Raw genomic sequence first — 25,368 nt, forward strand, 5'->3', positions numbered from 1 at the left:
TTCAATTTTTAATTTGTTATTCCCTAATCTCAGCCAAAAAGAACTTGCATACCATATAGACATTTAACATAGTAAAGAATTAGCCCACGTCTTCTACAGAGATTCGGTTCTGGAAATTGATAGATATAAGATTCAATTTCCTTTTAAGGGAAGAATCTTATGTTGATTTACTTCTTATCTGATATTCAGGACACTCAGAATTTAAATCTATTAGTGCAGATAATTAATAAAACATTTGTATTTCAACAGCGTAAAGAATGGCTGCAGGTAATCTTTGAGTTTATAGTTATACTCATAGTTTCCACTTATCACAGCACAAATACTCAAGTAAGCACTCGATAATTACTTTGAAAAGTTTGGCTCCAAGTTAAAAGGAAAAGAAATTCCCTTAAGTTCTTTGAGTCAGTAAGCATAAGGACAATCTCTGGCAATGTTTTTAAATAGTGAATATTTTTCCCACATAGAATCACCACCAAAACATTAATTTAGTGCATCTGTTAAGTTCTAAGTGTGAACTGCATATTGATTGCTTTTATATAAAAGTGATACATAGCTTACTAAAAATTAACTTTAAATGTCCCCAGAACAATCATCTAATATTGAATTCAAGAAGAAGACCATATAAGCATTCCCAAGATATTTATTATCTAATAAGAACTAAAACTTATTTTTGGCTCTTCTATGAACAATCTCAGAGGCAAAAATTCACAAAATATTTTGAAAAAACCATAGTGCCCCCAAAATTATTTCAAAATCAAAACTTTTAATTTGTAACAAAATTATTCCAATTGCCAGTCAATACTAGCCATTAAGAAACTCATGCTAAAAACATATTTTGCTACAATCTCTTCAGTGCTTTTCATCACATTTTAAATACAGGCATAATAACATTTCAGAGTGGGTTCTTCATCTGTAGACCACTGTCCCAAGTATTTAGGGACTATTTCCCCGCTGTGAATCCTTTTTGGTCACAGTAAAGTAGGAAGAAATAGGAACACTCTTATCAACTCATCTCCCTTCCCAAGTTCTACTGTTCCCTAAATCTTTTATTTTTCATCTATTCCACTTTTTTTCTTATGACAAACTTCTCACTTGGAACAGAGACACAAAACGTGTCAAGAGAATCCTTAAAAAGCAATAGCTGTCTGCCTTTCCTTACTTAAGCTCTTTTACCCTATGCTCCTTTTCTCCCAAGAGTCCCCTGCATGTCATTTTCATTAATTTCCTACTATCAGAGTACCACTCATTCACATCCTAAAGACTGAAGAACTTCAATTCCCAAATTAAATGGTAAATGAGAGAAAAGTGTTTGAATCTTTGAATGAGTAAAGAATGTAAACAGACAATAGTGACTGAACTTAGTACTTGAATTGATGAGATAAATGAGAATAGGTTAAAAGAATGGGGTGGAGGAGTAGAGGAGGAAAAAGAGCATAGTGAAAACATAGAGGAGAAACTAAAAAAAGAAAAGTCTGATGAGAAAAAAAGGTAGAGATTTGAGGAGACAAGAGAACTTGTCAGAAGGAAAAAGAAGAGGCATTACATAAAAACTAAGAACACAAATGCCTCTCCATAAAAGCAAGCAAAGAAAGAAATGTCAAAAAAAATTATCTTGATTTGTAATTAATGACTGTCATTATAGACCTCTGCACAAAATACTGCTTTTTTTTTAAGTAGAATGAAGTATTTGATGAGGGTTGGAAATTTAAACATAATAGTGCTTAAGTGGTTATCAGTTGGTTCATAAATTTCTAATATCTTCAGTGGTATGGAAGGAAAAATAAAATAGTTCTTTTTAGCAACTACTGAAATGTAAGTTTAATAGGTGTATTAATGAGTCAAAAAAGTTCATAAGAACTTGGCCAAATTCAACATCTATTATCAGATAAGGAGCAGTTGAAGCTAATAATATTTGTCAAGCTAGAATTTTCTTTCCCAGTGAGGCATTTATTTTACTGTACTTCATCATGGCAGTGGATATGCCATTATACTCAGAGATCTTTGTTTTTCCTTCATTGTTGTTTTGCTTCTCACCAATGTGTACATTGAAGTGACTTTGAGCTTCATGAGGAGAGTCCCTTGCTATCCTTTGCAAGAATGATTCATCAATAAGAAAAAACATTCTGGAAAGAAACCAAGACTCTCAGGAAGAGAATTTGCAAAAAATCTAGCTAAACTACTCAAGTACAGGAAAGTTCAATTTTTACTTGAGAATCAGACTGAACTGGAAATATTTGTCTCCTATGCACGAGGACTAATTTTCTGAGTGCCTTACTGTTGCACAAGTGCTATTCCTCCTGTTAACTCAATCCAATGAATGACGGAATACCATTAAAAAGCCCACTCTAACCTAGATGGCTCTTTTCATTTCTAATGCTCCCAACTGTAGTACTTATTTGTCAATTAATCGTCCTTTAGAAATTTGATAGAACTTGCGTATTATCCTCTAATGTTGACATACAAAAAATTTTAATGAAGACCAACAAGAATAGACAATCCCCTAAGAATGCATCTTAGAACTTTTAATAATATTTTTTAGAGAATTCATAATGTGTTCATGTAAGATAAATATTTCTCATAAATATATTAATTACTTTAGTAAATAATCATAACTTTCGGACTAGCATGCTTGTAACTCTTTGGTAAACAAGCAGAAGCAGCTTACTGGGCTCTATAAAAGAATTATTTTTATCAATTAAAATACTATCCACAAAAATTAAGCTTTTGAAATCAAATGACATAAAGGTTCACAATAAAATGGTAGGTAGAAAAAATAGGCATACAAAACTATACCTACTACATGATTCAAATTTTGAAGATATTAGCATTGAAAACGTATCAGCATGTTAGTAGTAATTATCTCCTTGTTAGTAGAATTACTGTTTTATTTAAAATTTTTTAAATATTTATTCATTTTTGAGAGACAGAGAAACAGAGTGTGAGCAGGGGAGGGGCAGAGAGGGAAACACAGCATCTGAAGCAGTCTCCAGGCTCTGAGCTGTCAGCACAGAGCCCAATGAGATCATGACCTGAGCCAAAGTCGGGCCCTTAACTGACTGAACCACCCAGGCGCCCCTTACTGTTTTATTTTAAATATTCTCAAATTAATCAAATTCTTTAAAAGAAGATTTTGGTTTTAAAAGACATAGCTATGCTTCTACCAATTTAACATGACCTTTTAATAAATAATAAATTAGTTTAATTTTTAAATCATATCCTTTTTCTATAAATAATCAGATATTTTATGTTTTTACCTTGTGAAAACTGCCATAAAATAATGTCTTCACCTCATCTGTGTCAAATGTAACAGTTTGCACTTCACCTCTTGTATCCTTGTTAAAGAAGGATAATGTCTTGCTAGAAGCTGTAACCAACACATAATTGTTATTAAATCACATGCATGGTATACTTTATGTGGAAAATATTAACTAATATTAACTAATTTAACATTAGTTAAAATATTAACTAATGACTCTTGTTGGAGAGATTTCTAAAATATTCAATAATTTCAGTTGAGATTAAATAAAATTAGAATATTTATCAATACGTTGTATTTTTAAATATAAAATCATGTATCAAGTAATTATATATATTCCGTAGGTTTTTTTTTTTAATTTTTTTTTTCAACGTTTTCTTTTTTATTTATTTTTGGGACAGAGAGAGACAGAGCATGAACGGGGGAGGGTCAGAGAGAGGGAGACACAGAATCGGAAACAGGCTCCAGGCTCCGAGCCATCAGCCCAGAGCCTGACGCGGGGCTCGAACCCACGGACCGCGAGATGGTGACCTGGCTGAAGTCGGACGCTTAACCGACTGCGCCACCCAGGCGCCCCTATTCCGTAGGTTTTTAAAGAAAAGGAAAGAAAATTCATAATCAAAAGTAGTATGCATGTGCCTTAAAATAAGATAAAAATCCTTACGATCTGCAATTACTCCAACTTGTGGTTTATAATCTCTATCTGTGATTTGCCAAATTGCAAAAGGGTCACTGGGAGTTTCTGGGAGAAGTCTGAACAATAATATAATTGTATATGAAGAAGGAAGTCCATTTGGGTGTAGATCTCTGTTGGATAAAACATAACTGATTAGTTAATTAACAAAGATTTCTCACCAGAAATAGAGAATATTTTAAATCTTTGTACAATAAACTCATTACCAGCAGTATTAGAAGCTAGTCATAATAATCTGGCTACATATTAGAAAAGGAAAAATTTAGGAAACACATCAAAAGAGCAAACACTAAAGATCTATTATGTAAGTAGTGAATAGATTATTTACAATCGGCTAAATTTGCAAAAGTCTGGGAAATTGCCCAATGGTCTTTTATCCTACCGTTAATAACTGTTAATATCCTACTGTTAATTGTTTCTAGACACAAATATGATTATAAAATTACATAATGATTTTAGAGTGATAGACACTGTATCTATGGATGTAATTTTAAGAAAATGAATCTTATTAAATATGCTTAATTTCCAATGTCAGGGGAATGAGATCATGAGTAATACAGCTTAAGGTTTTAATTTCTCCTTGCCTATTTCTAATAGTTTTTACACTTCCAAATTCCTCCCTTGAAATCAAATAAATCACATAATCTCCAGAAGCTCACATGTTCCCAAAAATAAAACCAGTAATAAACGTTAAGCCCATGTACATGTGCAAACGTTTAGTGATGATAAAGGATGTGATCCAATTAAAAGGAAATGCTTCTTGGCTCTAAAGCCATTAGACAAAAAATGTGGTCCCATGTGCTCTTCCAGAGTTGAGTCAGTCATTGTTCCGGGGGAATCTCTGAAGCAGGATTGATGGTTTTCTGTGTGAGACCATTTAATAATACTTTCTTCCTGAAGGTAGCGAAAAGGCTTTAATTATCAACTCTTGGACAGAAAAGAAGCTGTTCCTCCACAAATTTTGACAGAGGGCACAGAATGTCTCTGAAGGTTTCATGTCCTAGTACCACACCACTGGTACTTCTGGAACACAATGCCGCCCTGCTTCTTAAAACGTATGTTCTCAGCATGCTGACATGATGCCTTTCATATGTGCAAAAACCTGCTATCTTCATAATATTCCATGTTAAAGATAATATCTTCTCCATATTAATTCATCTCTCACCCGGTGCATGTTTCTCCATTAGTTAATGAGTGCTTATGAAAAAAGTGTAATTGCATTCATGCTTCTGTCTTTCAGCCACAGTTCTGACTCTTGAGAACACAGTAGGCTGTCACAAATTAAATGTAGGAATCATACCTTGTGGTGACTGAAGTTAAACACCGGGTATTAAGATTCACTGACAAACCTAAAACTGTGAACCATCATGGTTAACCATAAAAGAGTTAGGAACTTACAGTGTGGTCAAACTACAACAATATGATCTGTGCTTTCTTAAAAGAAATTAGCTTTGATTTTATTCTGAATTTTCCATCAGCTTTCCCAGAGCATTTCAAATTTCAGACATCATTTTCTGACCCTGTCCTAAGTTTCTAAAGGCTTTATTTCTTCTTGTTCTTTTCTTCCCATAAGCTGCCAAACACATATTAAAGTGTTTTAATTCTAATGAATAAAAAATACATATTTTAGTTATGATTCCCAGGTGCAAACTTTCATGAAGTAAAATAACAACAGCTAGAGCTACCCAACAGATTGCCAGAGCATTGGCCAATAAAAACTAACCGCTGCCTGTCTGATCTTGGACAAGCAAAAGTGCCACAATACTTCATCTTCTGGAGATCTAAAACATTAAAAAGAATGCGGGCTCTCATTCGGCATTTATTCCATTCAGTCCCTCTGCACCACAGGAAGAAATGTTCAAAATAATTAGTTGCCTTCCTGCTTAAACAGCCTCGCTTAGAAGAAGCCTTAAATCTACAATCCTAGCCTTAAATCCTAAAAGGTCCATTACCCATAATATTTCAGAACCAGGATGAGATTCTTGGGTCTGAGAATAGTAAGGCTGGAGTCTTAGTCTCCTGTGTGACCCGATGGGGAAGACACTTAAACCGACTGTATTTAAGGAAACTAAGCTAAGTCATCCATGAGAGACTTCTGACAATTCTAAAGTTTCTAGATTTTAAGAAGTCAGCAAAAATTCTAAGAACTGCAAAAAAGTGTCAGGCCCATGATAAGAGAAAGAAACTCCTCGTCACACTTACGCTGTAGGCTGATTCACAAACGCATTCTTCTGAAGTTTGTATGCTGAGTAGCTGGGGAAAGAACCAGACTCCAAAGAGACTCCGGGTACGGAAGCAAAATTCTTTTCTGTCAGGTTGTATGCTTCAAGCATCTTAAAACCTTTACACCAGAAAAGAAAAGATCAAAATTAGGTCCTTTTAATTATTTTGTTGCTTAAATCTGGAAATAAGTTAGTCCAAGGGTATAAATGCTTACCGGGTGAGGTGTAGCCGTCCAAATAAATGAGAGGACAACCTGCAACACACAGTGTTCTCTGAGTTCGATTCAGCCACATGATACACAAACATTACACACGCACACGAAGCAGCTATGTACATATACCAAGTCATGGGAGTGTTCGTTCATTTACAAAAATAACATCCATCTAGCCCTTTATAAGTGATTTCTTGTAGACTTCCTTTGTGTAGGAGAAATTATAGTGCTAACTGGTATAATCAATGTTTTCTGAAAATCCTCCAGTCCTAGTGGGAATTTTACAGTATTCTTACAAATAGCAAAAACAGAATTGAAGGGGGAAATTTTCAGATGTTTTTCAATAGATTAAAGAACTCTTCTCCCCGTGGATTTTAGATTTAAGCAAAGGCAGAAGTTTGTCCCTATTCAGCTGTCTGCCAACCCCTCCCACCCCCCAAGCCCCATGTCAGCTATTGGACGTCACACAGCGGTGACAAGCGTGCGACAGTTTTCACCCCGAGACCCCAGAGCCAGGGATCCTAGAGGGTGGCTTTCAGGACCCCAGAACCGCAAGGGAGGCAATGGTACCTCCAGACCCACTACCCCCTCCCCTGTGCAATTCCATTCTGAGCTTTGGCATGAGTTCTGAGAGTAAACCCCAGATTATTGTTCACTGCTGCCACCTCTAAGCACATCTCTGAGTTTTTAGTAATGTGTGAGAAGGCAAGATATAACACCTGTGAAGCGTAGCCCTCCCTAGGACCAGGGGTCTAATACTAGCCACATAAGTGTCTCCATAACACCCCAAGAATCGGTGCTTACAGGTGGGAAAGAGGATAAATTGACTTAAATAACTGATCTTTGGTCCTTTGCTGTATTTGAAAAGCTCCAAGTTCATTGAAGTCTTGGCAAAAACAAGAAAAATCTACACCCAAAAAACCAAAAGAGGACCAAGTGAATTTCTATGGAGTGCACACGCAAAAGTCAGTGTTTTCCTTGCTCCCTTGAAGCACGGATGTTGACAGAACAAATACCAATTGATTACTAATAGGGAAAACCTTCATCTCACAGAAATGTTTCTATAAACGCATTTCTAAGCTGAAGATTAATTTACTCAAACGTCACAGCATTGGGACGGTGGGAAAAGGATATGTTAAAACACTTCATTTCCATACAAGGAATATTACATCCTCAAGGCTAAAAGCGGACCTCTGACAAACACACATTTAGCATGATCTCAATAGGAACAATGATTCATCAGGTTCCCAAGTGATTTCCCCGAATCTATTTACTCATGGACCTGATCCCATACAGGACAGGCCATTGTCTACTAAGTTGTTTTCTTCCAAAACAGGTGAGATTGTGGATCCATCTGGACCATGACTTACTTGAAGTGGCAGTCTCACAGACAAACGTGATAAGGTTGTCCTCAATCTTCTCAAAAGATTCAAAGTCATCCACAATGAACACGTGCCGTTCACTCGGTTTGCTGGCAATGTTAGCGAGCTCATTGTAGTCAACGTCAGCCACACCGACTACAAAGACACTGAACCCTGCAGAGCAGTGTTTATAGAGTGAATTACATGTCCCCTTTTCCATACTTTATTCAGCAGTTCAAAATAAAACCTTTTCAGAAATGACACTGCATTTTTCTCAGTATATGCAGTAAGTCCTTTTAATGGACATAAACTCTCTTGGACTTTTCCAGGCCTTCCTGTTTTCTGGCTTAGAAAACTCAATTATTTGGGTTTCCTAAAATAAAATCCTAACAATTAAAAGGCGCACATCTTAACAGCAGGAAGACTTGATGTGGTGCACATTTCCTTCCAGAGATCCATAGTCCTAACAGACCCATCCATTGGACAGCTCTCTTAGGCACCATTAACACTTTAAGCTTACGTAATTCAGAAACCAAGAATGAGCTCATTTTAAACTTTGAGTTCTTGAAACTGATTTTCTCAACAACTCAGGCTCAAAGGCAGCACTTTGGCCACTCTTAAAATGGAATGTATAATTCCCAGTGGAAATAAACTTTCATTTATTTAGGCTAACACAAATAAACAAAGACTTCACTCCAAAAGCTTAGTTTGAAAGTAGAAAAAGTAGACTATATAAGAAATTAGTTCTCTAATGAGATATAAATAAGGTAACTTGAGCAAGCATGCATCACCCCAAACTTAAATCAACCAAAAGCCCAAAATATGTAGATATCTGTTCAAAGTGCATGACACTGCACTCATGCAATGAGTGGGTGGCTCAGTCAGTTAAGCATTCGACTCTTTATTTAGGCTCAGGTCATAATCTCACAGTTGTGGGTTTGAGTCCCATGTCAGGCTCTGCACTGACAGTGTGGAACCTGCTTGGGATTCTGTCTCTCCCTCTCTCTCTGCTCCTCCCCCACGCTCACTTGCTCTCTCTCAAATAAATAAACTTAAAAAAATAAAGGCAATAACTTATTTAAAAAAGAAAAGTCAGTACAAAGAACAATCTGTATTGAAAGAAGACAGTATGACTTAGCACTAATCATGACTCATGCTTTTAGCCAAAGAATTATGTATGTGCCGATGAAAAATTCCATATAACAAAGTACTTTCTAAATTTACTACAGTCAATCATACACAAAATAGAATTCTCTCTAAAATATGTTAACCTTGGACTCTACCTGGGAGTTGGGATTTGGGGGTGTGGAGGGCGTTAACGCAAGTGCTGGTGAGACCTAATTTCATCTCTAGTAATCCTAAATAATGAATCCAAATCCGTGTTGCCAGGAGGCTCTCAGGATATTTGATTGTCAAGGTCCACTTCAAAGATATCTTCCCCCTCCTCCCTTCAGCAATCTGCATTGGGTTTGCATCTGCAAGGATGTGCTAAAGCTAAAGGCTTCCCTATGTTTCTCCTGGCACAGGGAACCGGCATCAAAATTCACTTCTGCTATGGGAGGAAGTCTGCTCTGGGACCATCCCATTACTGCATTCTGTAGCCTTCTAGCCATGATGGGGAAATTAGGTTTGCTCTTTTACATACCCCGAGTCACATCTTACACAAAGATATATATATATACACACCATGTCATTTCTGAGCACTTACTACACCATCCACAAATTAAATATAAACTAACATTTCAAGGGTATGGACTCCAGAGTAAAACAGGAAAAATAAAGTAAAATCAGCAGTTTCATCTTTCGCAATCATTCCTGAACATGTAAAACTGTTAAGATAATGAGTGTGCTCACTGGACATCAAATTCATGCCTGTGCTTACCTGACTGCTGGATGACCAAAGCTGCCTTCTTGACCTCATCCTGTGACCGACCATCTGTGACCACAACCAGCACCTTGGGGACATTCTTCCTCATGCCGCTCTCCCAGGTCAAGACCTTCTCCTTGATAAACGTGAGAGCTTTGCCTATAGAGTGTTGCAGGGAACATTGTACTGTCACCTCAGTGAAAACTATCCAAATGCCAATACACACACTCAATTGAGAAGAACATGAATATCAGAATGTGGTAGTACACTCAGTTCTACCACTCCAGATGCTTTGGAGAGTGAAGGTCCACGTTCACAGTTGATTAACTGTACCTGTTCTTGTGTTTCCTCCTCTGTACCTAATATTCTGGAGGGCCCCAAGGGCTTGGGCCTTGTCATTGTACGTGTTCAACTTGAACTCAGACTTGACCTCGTCACTGTACTGCACAAATGAGACCTGAAAGGGAATGTAGTTGGTGGTGAGGTTAAGACACCTCTTTCTATAGTTCAATTTTCCAGTGGCTCCTCCTGCTGTTGAATGGGGAAAATAAATATCCTAGATTTGACAGACTATTATAAGCTCTTTATAGCTAATACTATAACACTGACTACTATTGTCTCATTAAATTTACTAATTTCAAATCTTCAATGAAACCACCAATAATTGATATTAACATTGTAAATATGCTGTATTCATATAGTATTCACATCCTTTCTCTAGGATGTAGGAAGAGATGGGCAAGGCTAGGGAAGAGTGAGGTCCCAGGATTAGAAATGAGAACACACCATCTTGAACTCAAATGTTGGCTAAGCAATTTGGTCCTTAGCCAACTGCTTCTTCTCACTAACTGCATTCATTCTTCATCGTAAGATTAAAATGTTGCATGTGTGCTAATAATCAGCACTCACCACAAACAGTGTAATTTATTTGACAGAGTACAGGCTTTGTAGTCAGAATTCAATGGGCTCAAATCCTAGCTCTGCCTCTTAGTAGCTGTGTGACATAGGGGAAGTTCTGCACCTCTCTGGGCTTTCATTTCCATATCAGTAAAATGGAGATAACTATCCTTACTTTCCAGAGTCATGTTAAGGACTGATAATCACGTATATAAAGTAGATGACACAGTAGTTATTTTTTACTTTTTATTAGAAATCTCAGTGTCTGAATGGATGAAAAAAATGGCTTAATTGCTAAAACATTAATTTAAGACTATAACTAGCTTGAATTTTTTACTCTTCTTGGGTTGGAAAAATGTTCACAGGATTATTTGGGGATTTTAAATTTAGTATATTCCATAAAAGAATACATGATTTGTTTATGAACTTATGTGTGGCTTATGTCAAAATCTCTTATTTTTATAATCAAAGATGCCACAGTGATGAAGTATGAAACGCCACACACCCACTCCAGTCACTGCTCATCACTGTGTCCTCTATCTTAATAGGGATTGACAATCACAATGCATTTAATTTCCAGAACATTAGATGACCTTTTATGGAAATGTATCATTGTCGGAAGTCTTAAGCAGGAAGTCAGAGTCAGAATGCCCTAAATTCTCCAAAAGCAGTATCATCTAGCCAAGAGAATATCTACGGAAGGATTTATTTTTCTATTTGTCATTTATATCCAACTCCTTCCCAAAGTACATGTGTAAAGAAAAATAGTAAATAACAAAAGTCAAAACATAGTTTATACAGAAAAGCCTTTCTACTTAAAAAGAGAAATTCAAAGGAAATAGCAAGACCTTACAAATGAATAGCCACTATGAAACAGCACCCACCTGAATTCCAGCAGGACTGATTTCATCAAAGGCTCCCACAGTATTGAAGATGAATTTTACAACTTTGTTAAAATTATCATCCCCGATACTCCAGGAGGCATCAGTCAAGAATACAATATCTGCCTTGGCCCCTTTGCATACTGGGGGGAAAAAACAGAGAAACCCCAATTCTCATGAATTCTTTTACTCAAATGAAGTTACAAAGCTGAGAAGTGTAGCCCAACACCCCCTACCCAAAGTAGTCTTCAGCAGCAGCAGCAATTCCTGGGAGCTTCTTAGAAATGCAGAATCTGGGCCCTACCCAAGACCTCCTGAATCAGATTAGCAATGACAAGGTACCCTGACGATTCACATGCACAATAAAGTTTGAGAAGCACTAGTCTAATTGTCCCTTAATTTCTGGTCTGGAATTACTCCATCTGCTTAGATCCATTATGCAAATATATGCTCTTTCCTTGTGGAACTTCTCAAGTGGTTTCAAACAATAGATGAGGAGGAAATAAAATGAAAAGCAACAATGTCTAGAATTTAAGAATACCCATCAGTAGGTCTGGAGGTTTTGTATATAATTGTCAAAGATTTGGTGCAAATTAGGTGTCTTTTCATTTTAAATTAGGCCACTAGAATCATAGAGAGTAAGGGAAGGGAAGGAATAAATTATCTTTGATTTCAATTTTCAGACCTGGAGGGTTAAAAAAATTAAAATTTTAGTATATAAAAACATGTAGAATATACAGCACCAAGAATGAACCTCACATAAACTGTGGACTATGGATGAAAATGATGTGTCAGTGTAGACCCATGGTAACAAATGCACCACTCTGGTGTTCAGTGTTGATACTGAGGGAGGTTATGTGTGAGAGGGGCAGGTTGTATGTGGGAACTCTATGTACTTTCAGTTCAATTTTGCTAAGACTGCTTTAAAAAGTAAAGTCTAGGGCACCTGAGTGGCTCAGTCCATCGAGCCTCCAACTCTTGATTTCGGCTCAGGTCATGATCTCACAGTCATAGGATCTGGCCCTGTGTTGGGCTCCATGCTTAGCGTGGAGCCTTTTTGGGATTCTCTCTCCCTCTCCTTCTGCCCCTTCCCTGCTCATACTTTCTCTCAAAAAAAAAAAAAAAGGCTATTAAGAAAAATTTAATATATTTTAGGACAAGGTTTTTTACTGAATTTCTTTCAACAGTCTAAAGAAACCCATTATTATTTTACCCTACAATACAATTTACCCTATATAGTATTATTTTATCATATAAGAATACATTTTTAATTTTTTTATTTTATTTATTTAGTAGGTTTAATAAAGTTGTAGCATTCTAGAGCCCTCTAAGAGAAAAGAAAAATACTTATAAAACCTGAAATTCTTTCAGTTAAGTGCCAGAAACAGAAACTTGGGGAAAGAATAAAGCAGTAGTTAATTAGCTTAAACTTGATCTGATAAAACACTGAGAAGTGCCCCAAAGTACTGAGAGACCAGTTCTGTTAGCTCACTATGTCTTTTTGCCAGTTCCCTGCAAGTGACAATTATGTCTCAAAACTGCACTGAATAAACATTTTTTAACTTTGTGCAATCCAGGGCAGAAGCCAGGAATTCCAAAGCCGAAGGCCCTAGGTGTAGGTTGAAGATACAGCCAAAAAGGTTCACAATGCCTACTGATGTCAGCCTCCAGGAAAAAGAAATGCCCACCATGGGACTATGGACAATGCAAAGTATCACTAGACATTAATCTGCAAAATCGAGGAAAGAGAGTTCCAACTGAAGAGCTATAGCTTATGACTGAGTTCATTCACACTCCCGCCTGAGCGGGAGAAGAACAATTACTGGTAATCTTTTTATTTTTTTTATCTAAAAACTGTTCAGCAAAGATGATAAATCAGAAATAGCCTATATCAGTCGGAAGTAGCATCTAGGCTACATAAATAAGAAGGCTATAAATTCCTACCAGCTGAATGTACTGCCTGACATGCTGTACTTACCTTCCCGGGCTGGTGGAATTGTGGGAGGGGGAGGAGGTGTGGGAGGCTCCGTAGGGGCTTCTGTTGGCTTCACAGCTGGAATTAAAAAATAATAATTAGAAGAATATAACCTGTGCAAATTTCATATCACAGGAAGTGCATGTTAGGAGCAATTTAAGTCCTAGATAACAAATCAAGTCTCATTGGCACTGATATACTGGAAATTCTATTGTATCCAAATTTGATATCATTGGTAGTCATTCAAACATTGACAACAGCTGCAGAAAGCAAAACGACAATTCAAAGGGTGGATGAAAGGCCTTCAAATAGGGTCAAATGAGTAAAGGTCACTAATATGAGTGCATATTCACCTTCTCACTGCCAGCAAAAGCTGTATCTCCCTCCTGTAGCCCTTCCCTTAAAATAACACCAACTCTGTAACAGGGACAACATGGATTTGCTGTAGATAAAAGTCCTGAACCAGCCACAGATTCCTTCTTCATTAATCTGCCATCATTCCAATCATTACTATTGCCCAAAGGGAGAAGTGTCTACACCGGAGCCACTAAAGTCTCCCACACGTAGAACATTCTATTCTGACACCTTACAGAGACTTTCAGATTACTCAAAAACTTACTGGTATGTTCTTTGACAGAGACTCCAGGTCCCTCAAGATTTGGTGTCTGCACAAAAACAGTGACACCATAATCAGTTTCTGGTGAAAGGCCAGTGAAGCAGTGACTGGTTTCCGATCCACGCACTGTAATTTCTTGTCCTCTGGTTCCTGATTATGACAACAAAGGAAAATGCCAGTGTCACCATCAAATATATGTAAAGACATTTTTATATATAATTTTGTAGACAAAATAGCATCTCCATTACTGAAGTTTAAAATGTTGCTACTCTGTGCCCAGTCCTTTTTTTTCTTTTTTAATTTTTTTGTTTGTTTGTTTGTTTGTTGGTATTACACACATACCATCTGCAGGGCTTAGTTTTAGCCTGTAGGAGGTGGCTGCCCGGTGAGGTGACCATCTAACACAGAACGTATCCCACCCGACCTGGTAAGTTTTCAGATCTGTCACATTTAAATACACTACGAGAAAAAAAAAAAAAAAGAAAGAAAGAAAGAAAGGAAAAACAGATTTACTTCACGAATAAAGACAAAAATGCATACTTTTAATCAAAACACAATTTTAAAACTTCCACTGTAGCTGAAAAACAAATGCCTATGTTCTTAGTATGTTTCCTTGTAAGAAACATACAAGAAACATACAGGAAAATGTGGTACAGCTAAAACAGACCTCCTGTTCTATCACTAGTTCTCAAGGGAAAGAAATTCTACATAGTCTAGACACTACAAAGAACCAAGACATCTCATGTAAAATAATAATAAGAAATTTTTCTAAAAGGCTATCTTCTAAGTCCTTAAATAGTTATTAACTACTTGGTGACCACAAAATCTATCTTTGGGCCAAGTCATTAATCATGGCATTTCTGTGAAAATTTTCGATTGAATCAATCATTTAAGTAATATATGTTTTAACATCACATATGTCAAAAAAAAAAAAAAAAACTACATGGCATTCCAAATCTAATTTTACAGATAATTCGTGGATAAAATCATAATTTCTATACTTTTTATCTTTCAAAATTCAAAGTATATTTTACCAGAAATAAAAATATCACATACATTTTTGTATACTCAATTATATTACTTATATATTTGTGTGGCTAGACAACAAAGGGCCACCTCCTTAATGCTGAGGAAACATGCATATGTTAAGAAGAAATGAAATTAGAACAGGCTGACCTGGCAATCTGCACCACACTCTTTCTTACAACCATGAAAAGATATGTCACTCACATGTAGTGCCTTGATCCGTCAGGGGGACACTGAGTCCAGAATCATACTGAGCGTAAACATCCACATCATAGGTGGTGCTGGGATTGAGATTGTGTAACGTGTATGATGTCATTTCTCCAACAAAAACTTCCATGGGCTCATTGGAACCTTTAAGAACAATCACAAAAATACATAGAAATATGCCACCACTAGTCTCAAATTTTCCTTAAAATCAAATAACTTATACTCAAATGATGGTAGGAACACCATTAATTCCACAGCCCCTTATGCACCTGCTCACTGTAGCACATGTTTCATTATATGGTGAATACAAAACTATAAGCAGAGACTGAATTCTTCACCCTCTTATAATCAACGCACACAGTTGATTAGTACCTAGAATGTAGTAGGTTTGTAATCAATGTTCCTTTAATGATAGTAACTACCCTAGACCCCTCAAGCCTCTTCTCTAAGCCCCAATTTGGCAGCATAGTGCTTTGTGCATAGTAGATGCTCAGTTAACATTTTTCCAATTTGTTATAGAGATGATTTAAGAAATTCTATCTTGGGGTGTGCCTGGTTGTCTCAGGCAGCCAAGTGTCCGACTTTTGCTCAGGTCACGACCTCACAGCTTGTGAGTTTGAGCCCCACCACCTATATAGGGGTCTCTGCTGTTAGCACAGAGTCCACTTTGGATCTTCTGTCCCCCTCTCTCTCTGCACCTCCCCTGCTCACTCTCTTTCTCTCAAAAATAAACATTAAAAAAAAAAGAAAAGAAATTCTATCTTGGTTCTTATTCCATGAGTTTGGTTCCTGAAGGTCCTCAATTAGCAACACCTTCTCCTCCTTTAAGCTCTCTCTCTCGAATCTCACATTTCCTTTCTCTTGCCCTCTCTCCTTTATTTTTCATAGCTCACCCCCTTTCTGGGTGCGTGAACGATACCCTCGCAAATTTGGTACAAAGAGTACTTTTCTTCCATTTTGCTAAGCATACAGGCAGAACATAGAAACAGAGATAACAAATCACTTAATCAAGGTGATATCCACTTAGATGTAAATGTTAATGGAAAGTTGAAAGCAAGCCTGTCAGGGATAAACTAAAATGCATATGCCCTTGACATAATGGGAAAACACAGAAGTTTATATTGATTAAATATGCATTATTTCACAATCATAATAACGTACAGAATATCTGAACACAGATTCCATTTGCGTCATTTTATGAACCAGACCAAACTTTATAATCATGCAATATAAGGAGAGTCTCATCTGCACCCATAGTAACAATGACACTTCAGACCATAGGCTTAGAACACTATTTCCAAAAATATTGCCTCTAGTGGGAGAGGACTTGATGTGACAACCAAACTCTCAAGAGAATCTAATCACCGAGGATGCGGTAAAGGCTCCCTCATAAACAATAAACTCTTTAATGCATTTGTATGGCAATAAAGGTATTTCCTTACCCACTGGCTTATACACAATTTTATATCCAAGAACCGGAGAGGGTGAAGGGTCCCAGGATACTCTGAATCTCGTATACCATTCATCAGAGATGTGTATGTTTTGAGGTGGAAGCAGTCCCACTGCAAACAAATATTGGCACACATTACTGACCTCTCATTGACAAGCAAGGAGAGCATAGGACATTATGAGTATTGATTGCACGGTCCCATGACAATAATTTAACAAGATGCCCTCATCCAGAAAACAATTTCAAAGCTGTGAAACGTTCAACGGGAAACTTAGTAGTTTTCCAAATTCAAACAGTAACTCAAATGGCCCCAGCAACTGATGATTCCCAGAGCTATTAGGCTATATAATGCAGATTAACAGAAAATACAAGAGATCTCATACTATTTGTAGCATGTTATACATTACAGATTGTTAGAGCCAAAAAGCAATTTAGAAACTCTCTAGTCCAACCACCTTATCACATAAATAAGATTTGATTTGCCCAAGACCACACAACTAGCTGGTGACCAAAATGACGTTCTTTCCCAGCACCCTTCTATCCTCCCCCATCATAACCTAGAGCAAGTCAAGTCTCCAGGGGTACCGCCTCCAACTCCACACCCTGTAAAACCAATGCTGTTAGGTAGCATGCTGAGTAGTTACTGCATTATTATTTTTATTTATATTATTAGATACATAACATATATTATAAAGGATTCAACTTAAACACTTTTTTTTTTTTTTTTTTGCAAGAGAAACTGGAAATGGCTTTGGCACTTCCTTGAAAATTTAAGTCTGGTAAAGATTTTTTTTTTATATTTTCATAAGCACAAAATTCTAAAATATGCCATTTCCCAAGAAAAGTACCAGAAAGTATTCTAAAACCTAAGGGAAAGTGAAAAATGAAAAGTTGTTCAATTTAAATTGTCAAGTCGCTGAACTGAGACTCCATTGACTCAGTCCTACAGACAATAAGTACCAATAAATATATAAATTCCTGGCCTTGAGAGGCTGAGATAAAACAACTCTACAGGTGTTTTTCTCTTGGGAGCTTTCAAATGTCGCCTCCCCCAAATTTTGTAATGTCAAGATTGTTTAAGCACTGAAAGTGTTTGGGCAACTGAGTGTAGCAAGGAACCTGAAATCATTTACTTTAGTGGGTTTTTGCGGAATGAAGTGGAAAGAGGAACACGGATATTTACCGGTAACAGAACTCAGACCTACATAGCCCAGCCTGCCTTTATCCTAAACCAATGACTTTCAATCTCGGCTGTGCGCTAGAACGTAAGTGGATCCAGGTTACAGTTCAAACCAGTTCCAGTAGTATCTCTGGGGGTTTTAAGGCTCTTCAGGTAATTTCAGGGAGCAACCAACTTGGAGGACCTTTGCTCTAAACAATAAGAAATTGACACCAGTGTAAGCTGTAAAAGTGGCCCACCGTGGAGCCCAGGTGGCTCAGTTGGTTAAGCTTCAGATTTCTTGATTTCGGCTCAGGTCAGGAGCCCCGCATCAGCTATGCACTGACAGCGAGGAGGCTGCTTGGAATTCTCTCTCTCTGCCCCTCCCCTGCATGCTCTCTCTCTTTCTCTCTCTCTCAAAACAAATAAACTTTATTTTTAAAAAAGAAAAAAATAAGGAAAAGGGATCCGAGCAATGAGAAAGAATGAAATATGGCCCTTTGTAGTAACGTGGATGGAACTGGAGAGTGTTATGCTAAGTGAAATAAGCCATACAGAGAAAGACAGATACCATATGTTTTCACTCTTATGTGGATCCTGAGAAACTTAACAGAAACCCATGGGGGAGGGGAAGGAAAAAAAAAAGAGGTTAGAGTGGGAGAGAGCCAAAGCATAAGAGACTCTTAAAAACTGAGAACAAACTGAGGGTTGATGGGGGGTGGGAGGGAGGGGAGGGTAGGTGATGGGCATTGAAGAGGGCATCTTTTGGGATGAGCACTGGGTGTTGTATGGAAACCATTTTAACAATAAAGTTCATATATTAAAAAAAAAAGGGATCCGAACACTAATAATTTTCTGTAAATTACTTGGTACTACAGGAAAAAAAGCTAAATTTGCAAAGACAGGGATGATTACCAATCATCTTGCTTCTTTATTTATGACTTAACATTTTATCATGATAGAGTGTTTTTTGCTGATACTAAATTGACTGAGTTAACAGCTACATCCTTTACTGATACCACACAAACTAAACCATTATTCGGAGAAACAATGGTTTTCCAAAGGAGAAACAAAACTATGTCAAGCAAAGCAAAATATGCAGATTTTGTCTCTTTTTCTTCTTTTAGTGGACTTTTAAAAAGTTAAAATACAAATTCTATTTCCATATCATTTTGACAAAATTCAATGTTTAATATAAATGTTAATGCAGTATTAATGTAATATTTGGGATGTACTGGTAAAGGAAAAACTTAAAGATTATAAAAGGATGAAGACAGTTACCAGTTCTTCCATTTCCTGTTAGATGGCCACCGTCTCCATCTTCATAAACAGCAATAACAGTAATTTTATATGGAGTATCAGACTGCAGGGGCTGCAACATTACATTATTTCTTCTGCCTGGGACTGTGGTCTATAAGAAGTTAAATGACAAGTTATCAGCTAGAGAGCTTCCAGATCAAAAGGCAACATTGTTTTAGGTATTTCTATAAACAGTAACAGTTTCTTCATCCTTTGTTTTTGTTGCACAATGCTCAATCAAGGTCTACACTGCCTCTGTGCAGCGGCAGGAGAGTGGTTCTAGAGTCAGAGAGATCTGGGCTCAAATCCCAGATCAGCCATTTATCAGCCTTGTGACTAAGCAGAAAAATCGTGGAGGAAATGGTGAGGATGAAAGGTAAGAACACATACAACACCTCGGTGCACATTACTGGGTACTGTGGCAGTCAGCAGCATGCAGCAAGGTTTGTCTCCACCTCTCATCCATGTGTGTTACATTTTCATGTACTCCCGCAGCAAATTCCCACCACGAGGCCACTGTGGGAATGGTAATAGCTGCTGGGAATTCTTTGGTGAACAAAAATGGACTCCTTGTCTGCCCTCAGGGATATCAGTTTGGCTGATACTAATTAGGCGGAAAAGACGAAAAACAGGAAATGGAAAATACATTCAACTACCCCCGTGAAGAGGAAATGAACCAGATATATCTATCTCTCTTCCAACCCTATGCTTTACCTCTACAAACAATTGCATGTGTTTCTGATAAATAAAAATGGGTGTCTGAATTAAAGCTTAACATATCAAGTTCAAAAGATGAAATAGAACACGACGATAACAAAGGGGGCGGGGCGGTGATCAAAGAAGGTCTGTGGCAGAATGATTGCAAACCACAGACCTAGCTGCTTTATAATCAACATTTTATGTAATCTTCAATTGACCTATCACTTCAATTAACCACTAAACTTTTTAAAAAGTGGTAAGTTTTTCCATCCATAGCTAATGGATATGCCTGGTGAGGGCTGTGAGGAAGTTACAAGAAACCTAAATCTGGTTCAAGAGAGACACTGTGACACATAAAAAGTTTTCAGGTAATTTGACAGCATATTATATTCCAAAACCAAAGTACAAAAAAATTTTAAATTTAAAGAAAAGAGGCATCAGTTAGCACTGGAATACTGAAGGGGCATCTTGTAGAGAAATCAGATTTAAAGAAAGGATAGGCTTTGCAGGGTCATATCATTTGGACATTAATTTAGGTAGCTCAGAATAGTAGGTATCATGTTTCACTAGACTTAGTTCTGAACAAAATTAGGTGGCTAGAAATATGTATTTCATGCAATAAGACAATTTTTCAATCTGTCTTTAGAACAAAATGAACCCAAAGACATTGACTCTCCCTAACGTGGGAGACACATTAGATGTATTTGGGTGTTCCCAGTATTGTGTCAGAGAAAGTCATAACAAATGTGACTGTCACCCAAGAGTCAAGGACTCAGCTGTAATCACAGTACACTCTCAAAGGAAAAAAAAAAAAAAACAACTTAATTTCACCCCCCTGCCAGGTGAGAGATTATAAAATGCTCAAATAAATGAGAACTGAACTTACATATTCATCAATTGGATCTCCAACAGTGGGAGAATAAATGATCCTGTATTGCTGAACCGGCCCATCAGCATGATCCCAGGCTACAGAGAGGCTATTGGTTGTCTCCCCAAAGACTCTCATATTTCTTGGTCCACTTCGTGGTACTAAGTAAATAAAAATAGAATAAAGTTAGTTGCCCGCTTGTGAGCATGGCAGACATGGGGGTGGCAGAAGGGGCATAGGATAATTTTACAAAGGTACAAAGGAGTTACTTGGGGAAGCCTCACATTCGTTAGGATATTTACTCCCTTATGTTTGAAACTAAATATACAGACTGGGAGAGAAAGGGATTATTTCAACTACTATAAACCACCTCCTGTTTAATGAAACATAGAAGCCAAGCCCTCACATCTCTCAAGTGCCCACTTGGTGAGAAGATCCACTGCAAGGCAGAAGAAGAGAAAAACTCCTCTTTAACTTAGGTCCCAGATGAGAAAATGGCAGAATGAAGTTCCCTCAGCACAGACAGCAGTCATGGGCCCAGAGCTTTAGCCTGGAATTTGAACGTGAGGATGCCCAGGCAGAACCACATACCCAGGCCTACTCTCGTCTGTGCAAAGGTGGAGACAGTGCTCACCACATCTCACTCAGCACCCACCTCCCACTTCTCACTCACTCGGAGGAGCCCTGCCAACCTAGTTACAAGGGAAGGGGGTGGAGAAAGGATTTCTGCCTCACGCGTTCGGCCCTGGCCAGGGCTGGGATTTCCCTCTCCATCGGAGTAGAGAGCTACAATGTTCACAGAATAGGGCGTGTCCGGAATCAGCCGCTCCAGGTGCACCGTGCGGGTATTCCCTGGCACCACCATCTGGAGGGGAGGAAATGCCAAATTCTGCTTGACAACAGCTCAAATGCTTATCAAGTTTTTTATTAGTCAACATAATAACATTTATAATTAAAAGCTGAGCCCAGGCACGTCTGAAGCCAACCACTATGCTTCCTCATGAGATCTGGCAAAGCCACACTATCAGATACAATTTATCCTCAGAAATTCCCCCTCCAAAAAAAACCAAAATTTAGTTCATACTAAACTACTAAACATGCTAAACTACCCTTAGTAGCTTCAGTTGTCTCTCATTTATGTTTACTATAAAGATTCTCAAATCCAGGGCTCATGGTAGTTACCCACAGTGCATCCTGATTGTTAGACACACATAAGAGAAGGGACCCCCCCCCACACACACACACACACTAGTAGGGGAGAGATTTTGCATTAAAATCGAGAGCTACTCCATAAAATGGACAAGGACAATGTTGCCTGAGTAAGTCCCGCCATACACAGAGACATGCAAATCATTTGTCTATCTTTGTTCACCGCCATTGTCCATTTTTATAAAGACGTAAAGTAGTCCATAATTTTACTTTAGTCCATAAATTAGTCCATAAATTTACTTTTCCCTAGGTGTTCTGATACTATTTCTATTCAAATTACTAATTTCAGATTTCTACATCATCAATCTACTTATAAAACTGAATAGGGGACACCTAGGTGGCTCAGTCAGTTAAGCATCTGATTCTTGAATTTGGGTCAGGTCATGATCTCACAGTCGTGAGATTAAGCCCTGAGTCAGGCTCTGTGCTGAGCGTGGAGCCTGCTTAAGATTCTCTCTCTCCTGCCCCTCCCCCATTTGCACGTGTATGTGCACACCTACTCCCTCTCATCTCTCTCTCAAAAACAAAAACAAAAAAAACTAAATAGTATTGTGAACTGAAACAGACTGGGCAACTTGTAAGAGCCAGTGAAGGCAAACTTTAAGATATTTTCATAACACAGACATTTCTACATTACAACAAAAGCCCATATTGACAAGGTCTGTTAATGATTTGCATTTATTACTGGGGTATTTAACTCATATAGCTGACTTGTATTTTCCCAAAATCCATCTTTGCTAACTAACCCTAAATTTAGTACACCGCCTTAAATCATTAGGTGCAATCATTTAAGCATTATTCATGGTCATGTTTGTGGTTGGCATTCACACAGGCTACCAAACAAGACACAAACACAAGACTAAGCTCATCAGGAAATGAAGTTTGCATGAGACTCGGTGCCACTCCAATAACTGGCTTATCCGTCTGGCCCAGCAGCCACAGCAGGAGGTGCAGTAGAGTCTACACAGCTCTTTTACTGAGCTCGAAGAGGACCAGATTGCTTACAGACTCCGAGGGTCTTGTGCCAGCCACAGGAGAATACACGATGCGATACTGCTGCACGGGCCCCGGCGCAGGGTCCCAGCGGACGTCTAGGCTGTTTGGCGTAGGATTGTACACTTGGACATTCCTTGCCAGCCCTCTCACCACTGAGGAAAGAAAAGCCAACACATATTTCTTAAGTCTGTTTATGTAGGTCAAACTTTTGTTATCGCTTCTTCGGGAGTTATATTCTGCAACAGGATAAAATACTGTCCTCCTTAAATTTCTAATTATCTACCCACAAAAGCAGATTAAAACCCTCCAAATCCAAATTTAGTCTAAGTTAGCCAATTATGGCCTTTTTCTATATGGAAGCAAAACTGTTGCCAATAAAAACAAGCTAGTACAAGCAGTAGTACTGGGCTGGCCATAAAAGGACAAGGGACAAGGGAGGCAAAACTGGAAAAGAAACTTTGGTTTTCCAACATAGATAATGGAGATACAGGAAAGGAATTTTGTAGTGTCTGCCTTCTAAGTACAAACTGACAACAGCTATGAAGCCTATCTAATTCAGCTGGCTGGTTTCAATCATTCATTCTTTCATCCAACCCTTCTTCATTCAAGAAATAGCTACTGAGGTGCTCTGTGATTAAGAGAAAAGTCAAAAAGAGGGAGAAATAGAAGATACACTCAGTTCTCAATTAACTTCCCCAACAGGGCCTTAGAAAACATACAAATTAAATCCATGTATTAACCCCAAACTCTACTTTAGCTAATCACATCATCTTTCCAGAGCACAAATCTCTCACCATAAGAAGCCATCTATACTTGCTTCCTTTTAACCATCAGCAAGTATATTTTTAAGGCCAAAGAAATTATTTATTAGTATACACAAAAGCCTGTAAGCAATACTACAAAGCACAGTAAAACCACTTTAAACTGGTTTCACAAGATGTTAACAGCAAATGAAAGCACACAGATTTTTGACGACCAAAAGCACTTCATCAGCAAACCAGAGAAATGTGCAATCAAGTATGTGATAAACACATTTCAACACTTCACACTATGAAAGCCAATTACAAAACACTGTTTCATACAGATTTATAAAGCACAAAGCAAAGCAAAATCAATTTTTGTCAGTGAAAGAGAATGACTAAAATAGCATATTGATGATCATATTCACATTTATAAGTCCTGAAATTACCACCCCAGAAGAATGCCATTATAAATTTGTTATTTCATATGCAAAAATGTTAGCAGTTGGTGGTGTTTGGAAGACAAATAGCAGGTACCTGTTATGTAGTTATTCTATCATTCTGAATTTTCCAAAATTTTTTAACAGGCCTATGCGGCCTTTATAATGAAAAGCAAAATTTGTAATGAAAAACCTAGAATTTTCCTTCCTTCTCAACTTACATGTCCTTCCGGTATCTGATGTGCGTCCTCCATCTCCTTCAGTATAAACAGGAACTACTGTAACAGTATATGGGGTATCTGGCTGCAGATTCCTAAGAATGGCATAATTCGTATTCCCAGGGATTGGTACCTAAAGATTTTAATAAAACATAAAGCACTTGATTTGAAAAACTTGTAAAAGAAACAATACATCAAACAATATAATACTCAAAATACTAACTCAAGATCAAGTCAAGAAGCAAGTTCTGTAATATCGGAATATAAAGATGTGCCCATATGAACTGTGACAAGAGGTTATAAAGACTTTTTTAGACCCCGACACTCACCCTAGGATCCCCCTTTAGAACATCCTGGAATAATTATTTCCCCCAGCTCAACCTCCCAGAATCCTCCTATCACCCTGGCACTAAGGCAGCAATCTATTACCCTCTACTGAGTTCTATTAAATGAATATGAACTTCCTCAGCCCTAAAGCAAACTGGTTAACATTTTTAGCTCGACTTTGATTTCATTCAGCTACAGTTTAAATAAACATGCATTTTTCGCTACAGAATGTAATTACCAGTTCCTCTGGACCACCTGCTGTTGGTGCGTAGAAGAGCTTGTACTGACGAGGGTTTCCCTCTGCGTGGTCCCAGCGAACATTCAAGGTGCTGGTAGAAGGGTCATACACTCTGAGGTTCCTCACAGTATTCAGAGGTTCTGCAATGCACAGAAATCACATGACAGTATGATCCCAACTACGAAGCACACTCAAAATGCTCATTCGTTGATATTTCCCAGGCACCTTGAATACAGCAGAGACACCATAATGGGCACCCCACAAATATTTGTTGAAGTAGTGAATAAATAAAAGAATTTCTTTGGTAATCTGGTACACATGTCTCCTCTCCACAAAATATTTTGGCCCCAAAGTGGTTTCTTTTTCAGTCCTAGAAAGTAATAAATGTCTTTCTCCATAAACAGAGACAGATAACTCCAAGCAAGGATAAGCAATTAATATCATTTTTTCAATGTATTTTAAAATTTGATTAGCAAAACTGTGTCACTCGCTGTTTCCAGATAAAGATGTG

The 25,368-nt window shown here is 37.8% G+C and overlaps 1 protein-coding gene across 5 annotated transcripts in view; it reads right to left on the reverse strand.

Moving 5' to 3' along the window:
* The window catches only part of COL12A1 (collagen type XII alpha 1 chain), a 116,988-nt gene that overhangs the window by 23,144 nt on the left and 68,476 nt on the right, over positions 1–25,368 (reverse strand). For all 5 annotated transcript variants that reach the window (XM_049652882.1, XM_049652879.1, XM_049652881.1 and 2 more), the window contains 19 exons: positions 24,858–24,997; positions 24,296–24,425; positions 22,904–23,046; positions 21,425–21,554; positions 20,708–20,850; positions 19,105–19,234; positions 16,657–16,776; positions 15,212–15,358; positions 14,324–14,440; positions 13,985–14,131; positions 13,369–13,443; positions 11,394–11,533; positions 9,946–10,069; positions 9,628–9,771; positions 7,755–7,919; positions 6,388–6,426; positions 6,153–6,291; positions 3,921–4,063; positions 3,255–3,364 (listed from right to left, as the gene is read on the reverse strand). In XM_049652882.1, coding sequence (XP_049508839.1) covers positions 3,255–3,364; positions 3,921–4,063; positions 6,153–6,291; positions 6,388–6,426; positions 7,755–7,919; positions 9,628–9,771; positions 9,946–10,069; positions 11,394–11,533; positions 13,369–13,443; positions 13,985–14,131; positions 14,324–14,440; positions 15,212–15,358; positions 16,657–16,776; positions 19,105–19,234; positions 20,708–20,850; positions 21,425–21,554; positions 22,904–23,046; positions 24,296–24,425; positions 24,858–24,997 — 2,426 coding nt within the window. The remainder of the gene's footprint in view (positions 1–3,254; positions 3,365–3,920; positions 4,064–6,152; positions 6,292–6,387; positions 6,427–7,754; positions 7,920–9,627; positions 9,772–9,945; positions 10,070–11,393; positions 11,534–13,368; positions 13,444–13,984; positions 14,132–14,323; positions 14,441–15,211; positions 15,359–16,656; positions 16,777–19,104; positions 19,235–20,707; positions 20,851–21,424; positions 21,555–22,903; positions 23,047–24,295; positions 24,426–24,857; positions 24,998–25,368) is intronic.

The sequence above is a fragment of the Panthera uncia genome (assembly GCF_023721935.1).
Source record: "Panthera uncia isolate 11264 chromosome B2 unlocalized genomic scaffold, Puncia_PCG_1.0 HiC_scaffold_24, whole genome shotgun sequence".
NCBI lineage: Eukaryota > Metazoa > Chordata > Mammalia > Carnivora > Felidae > Panthera > Panthera uncia.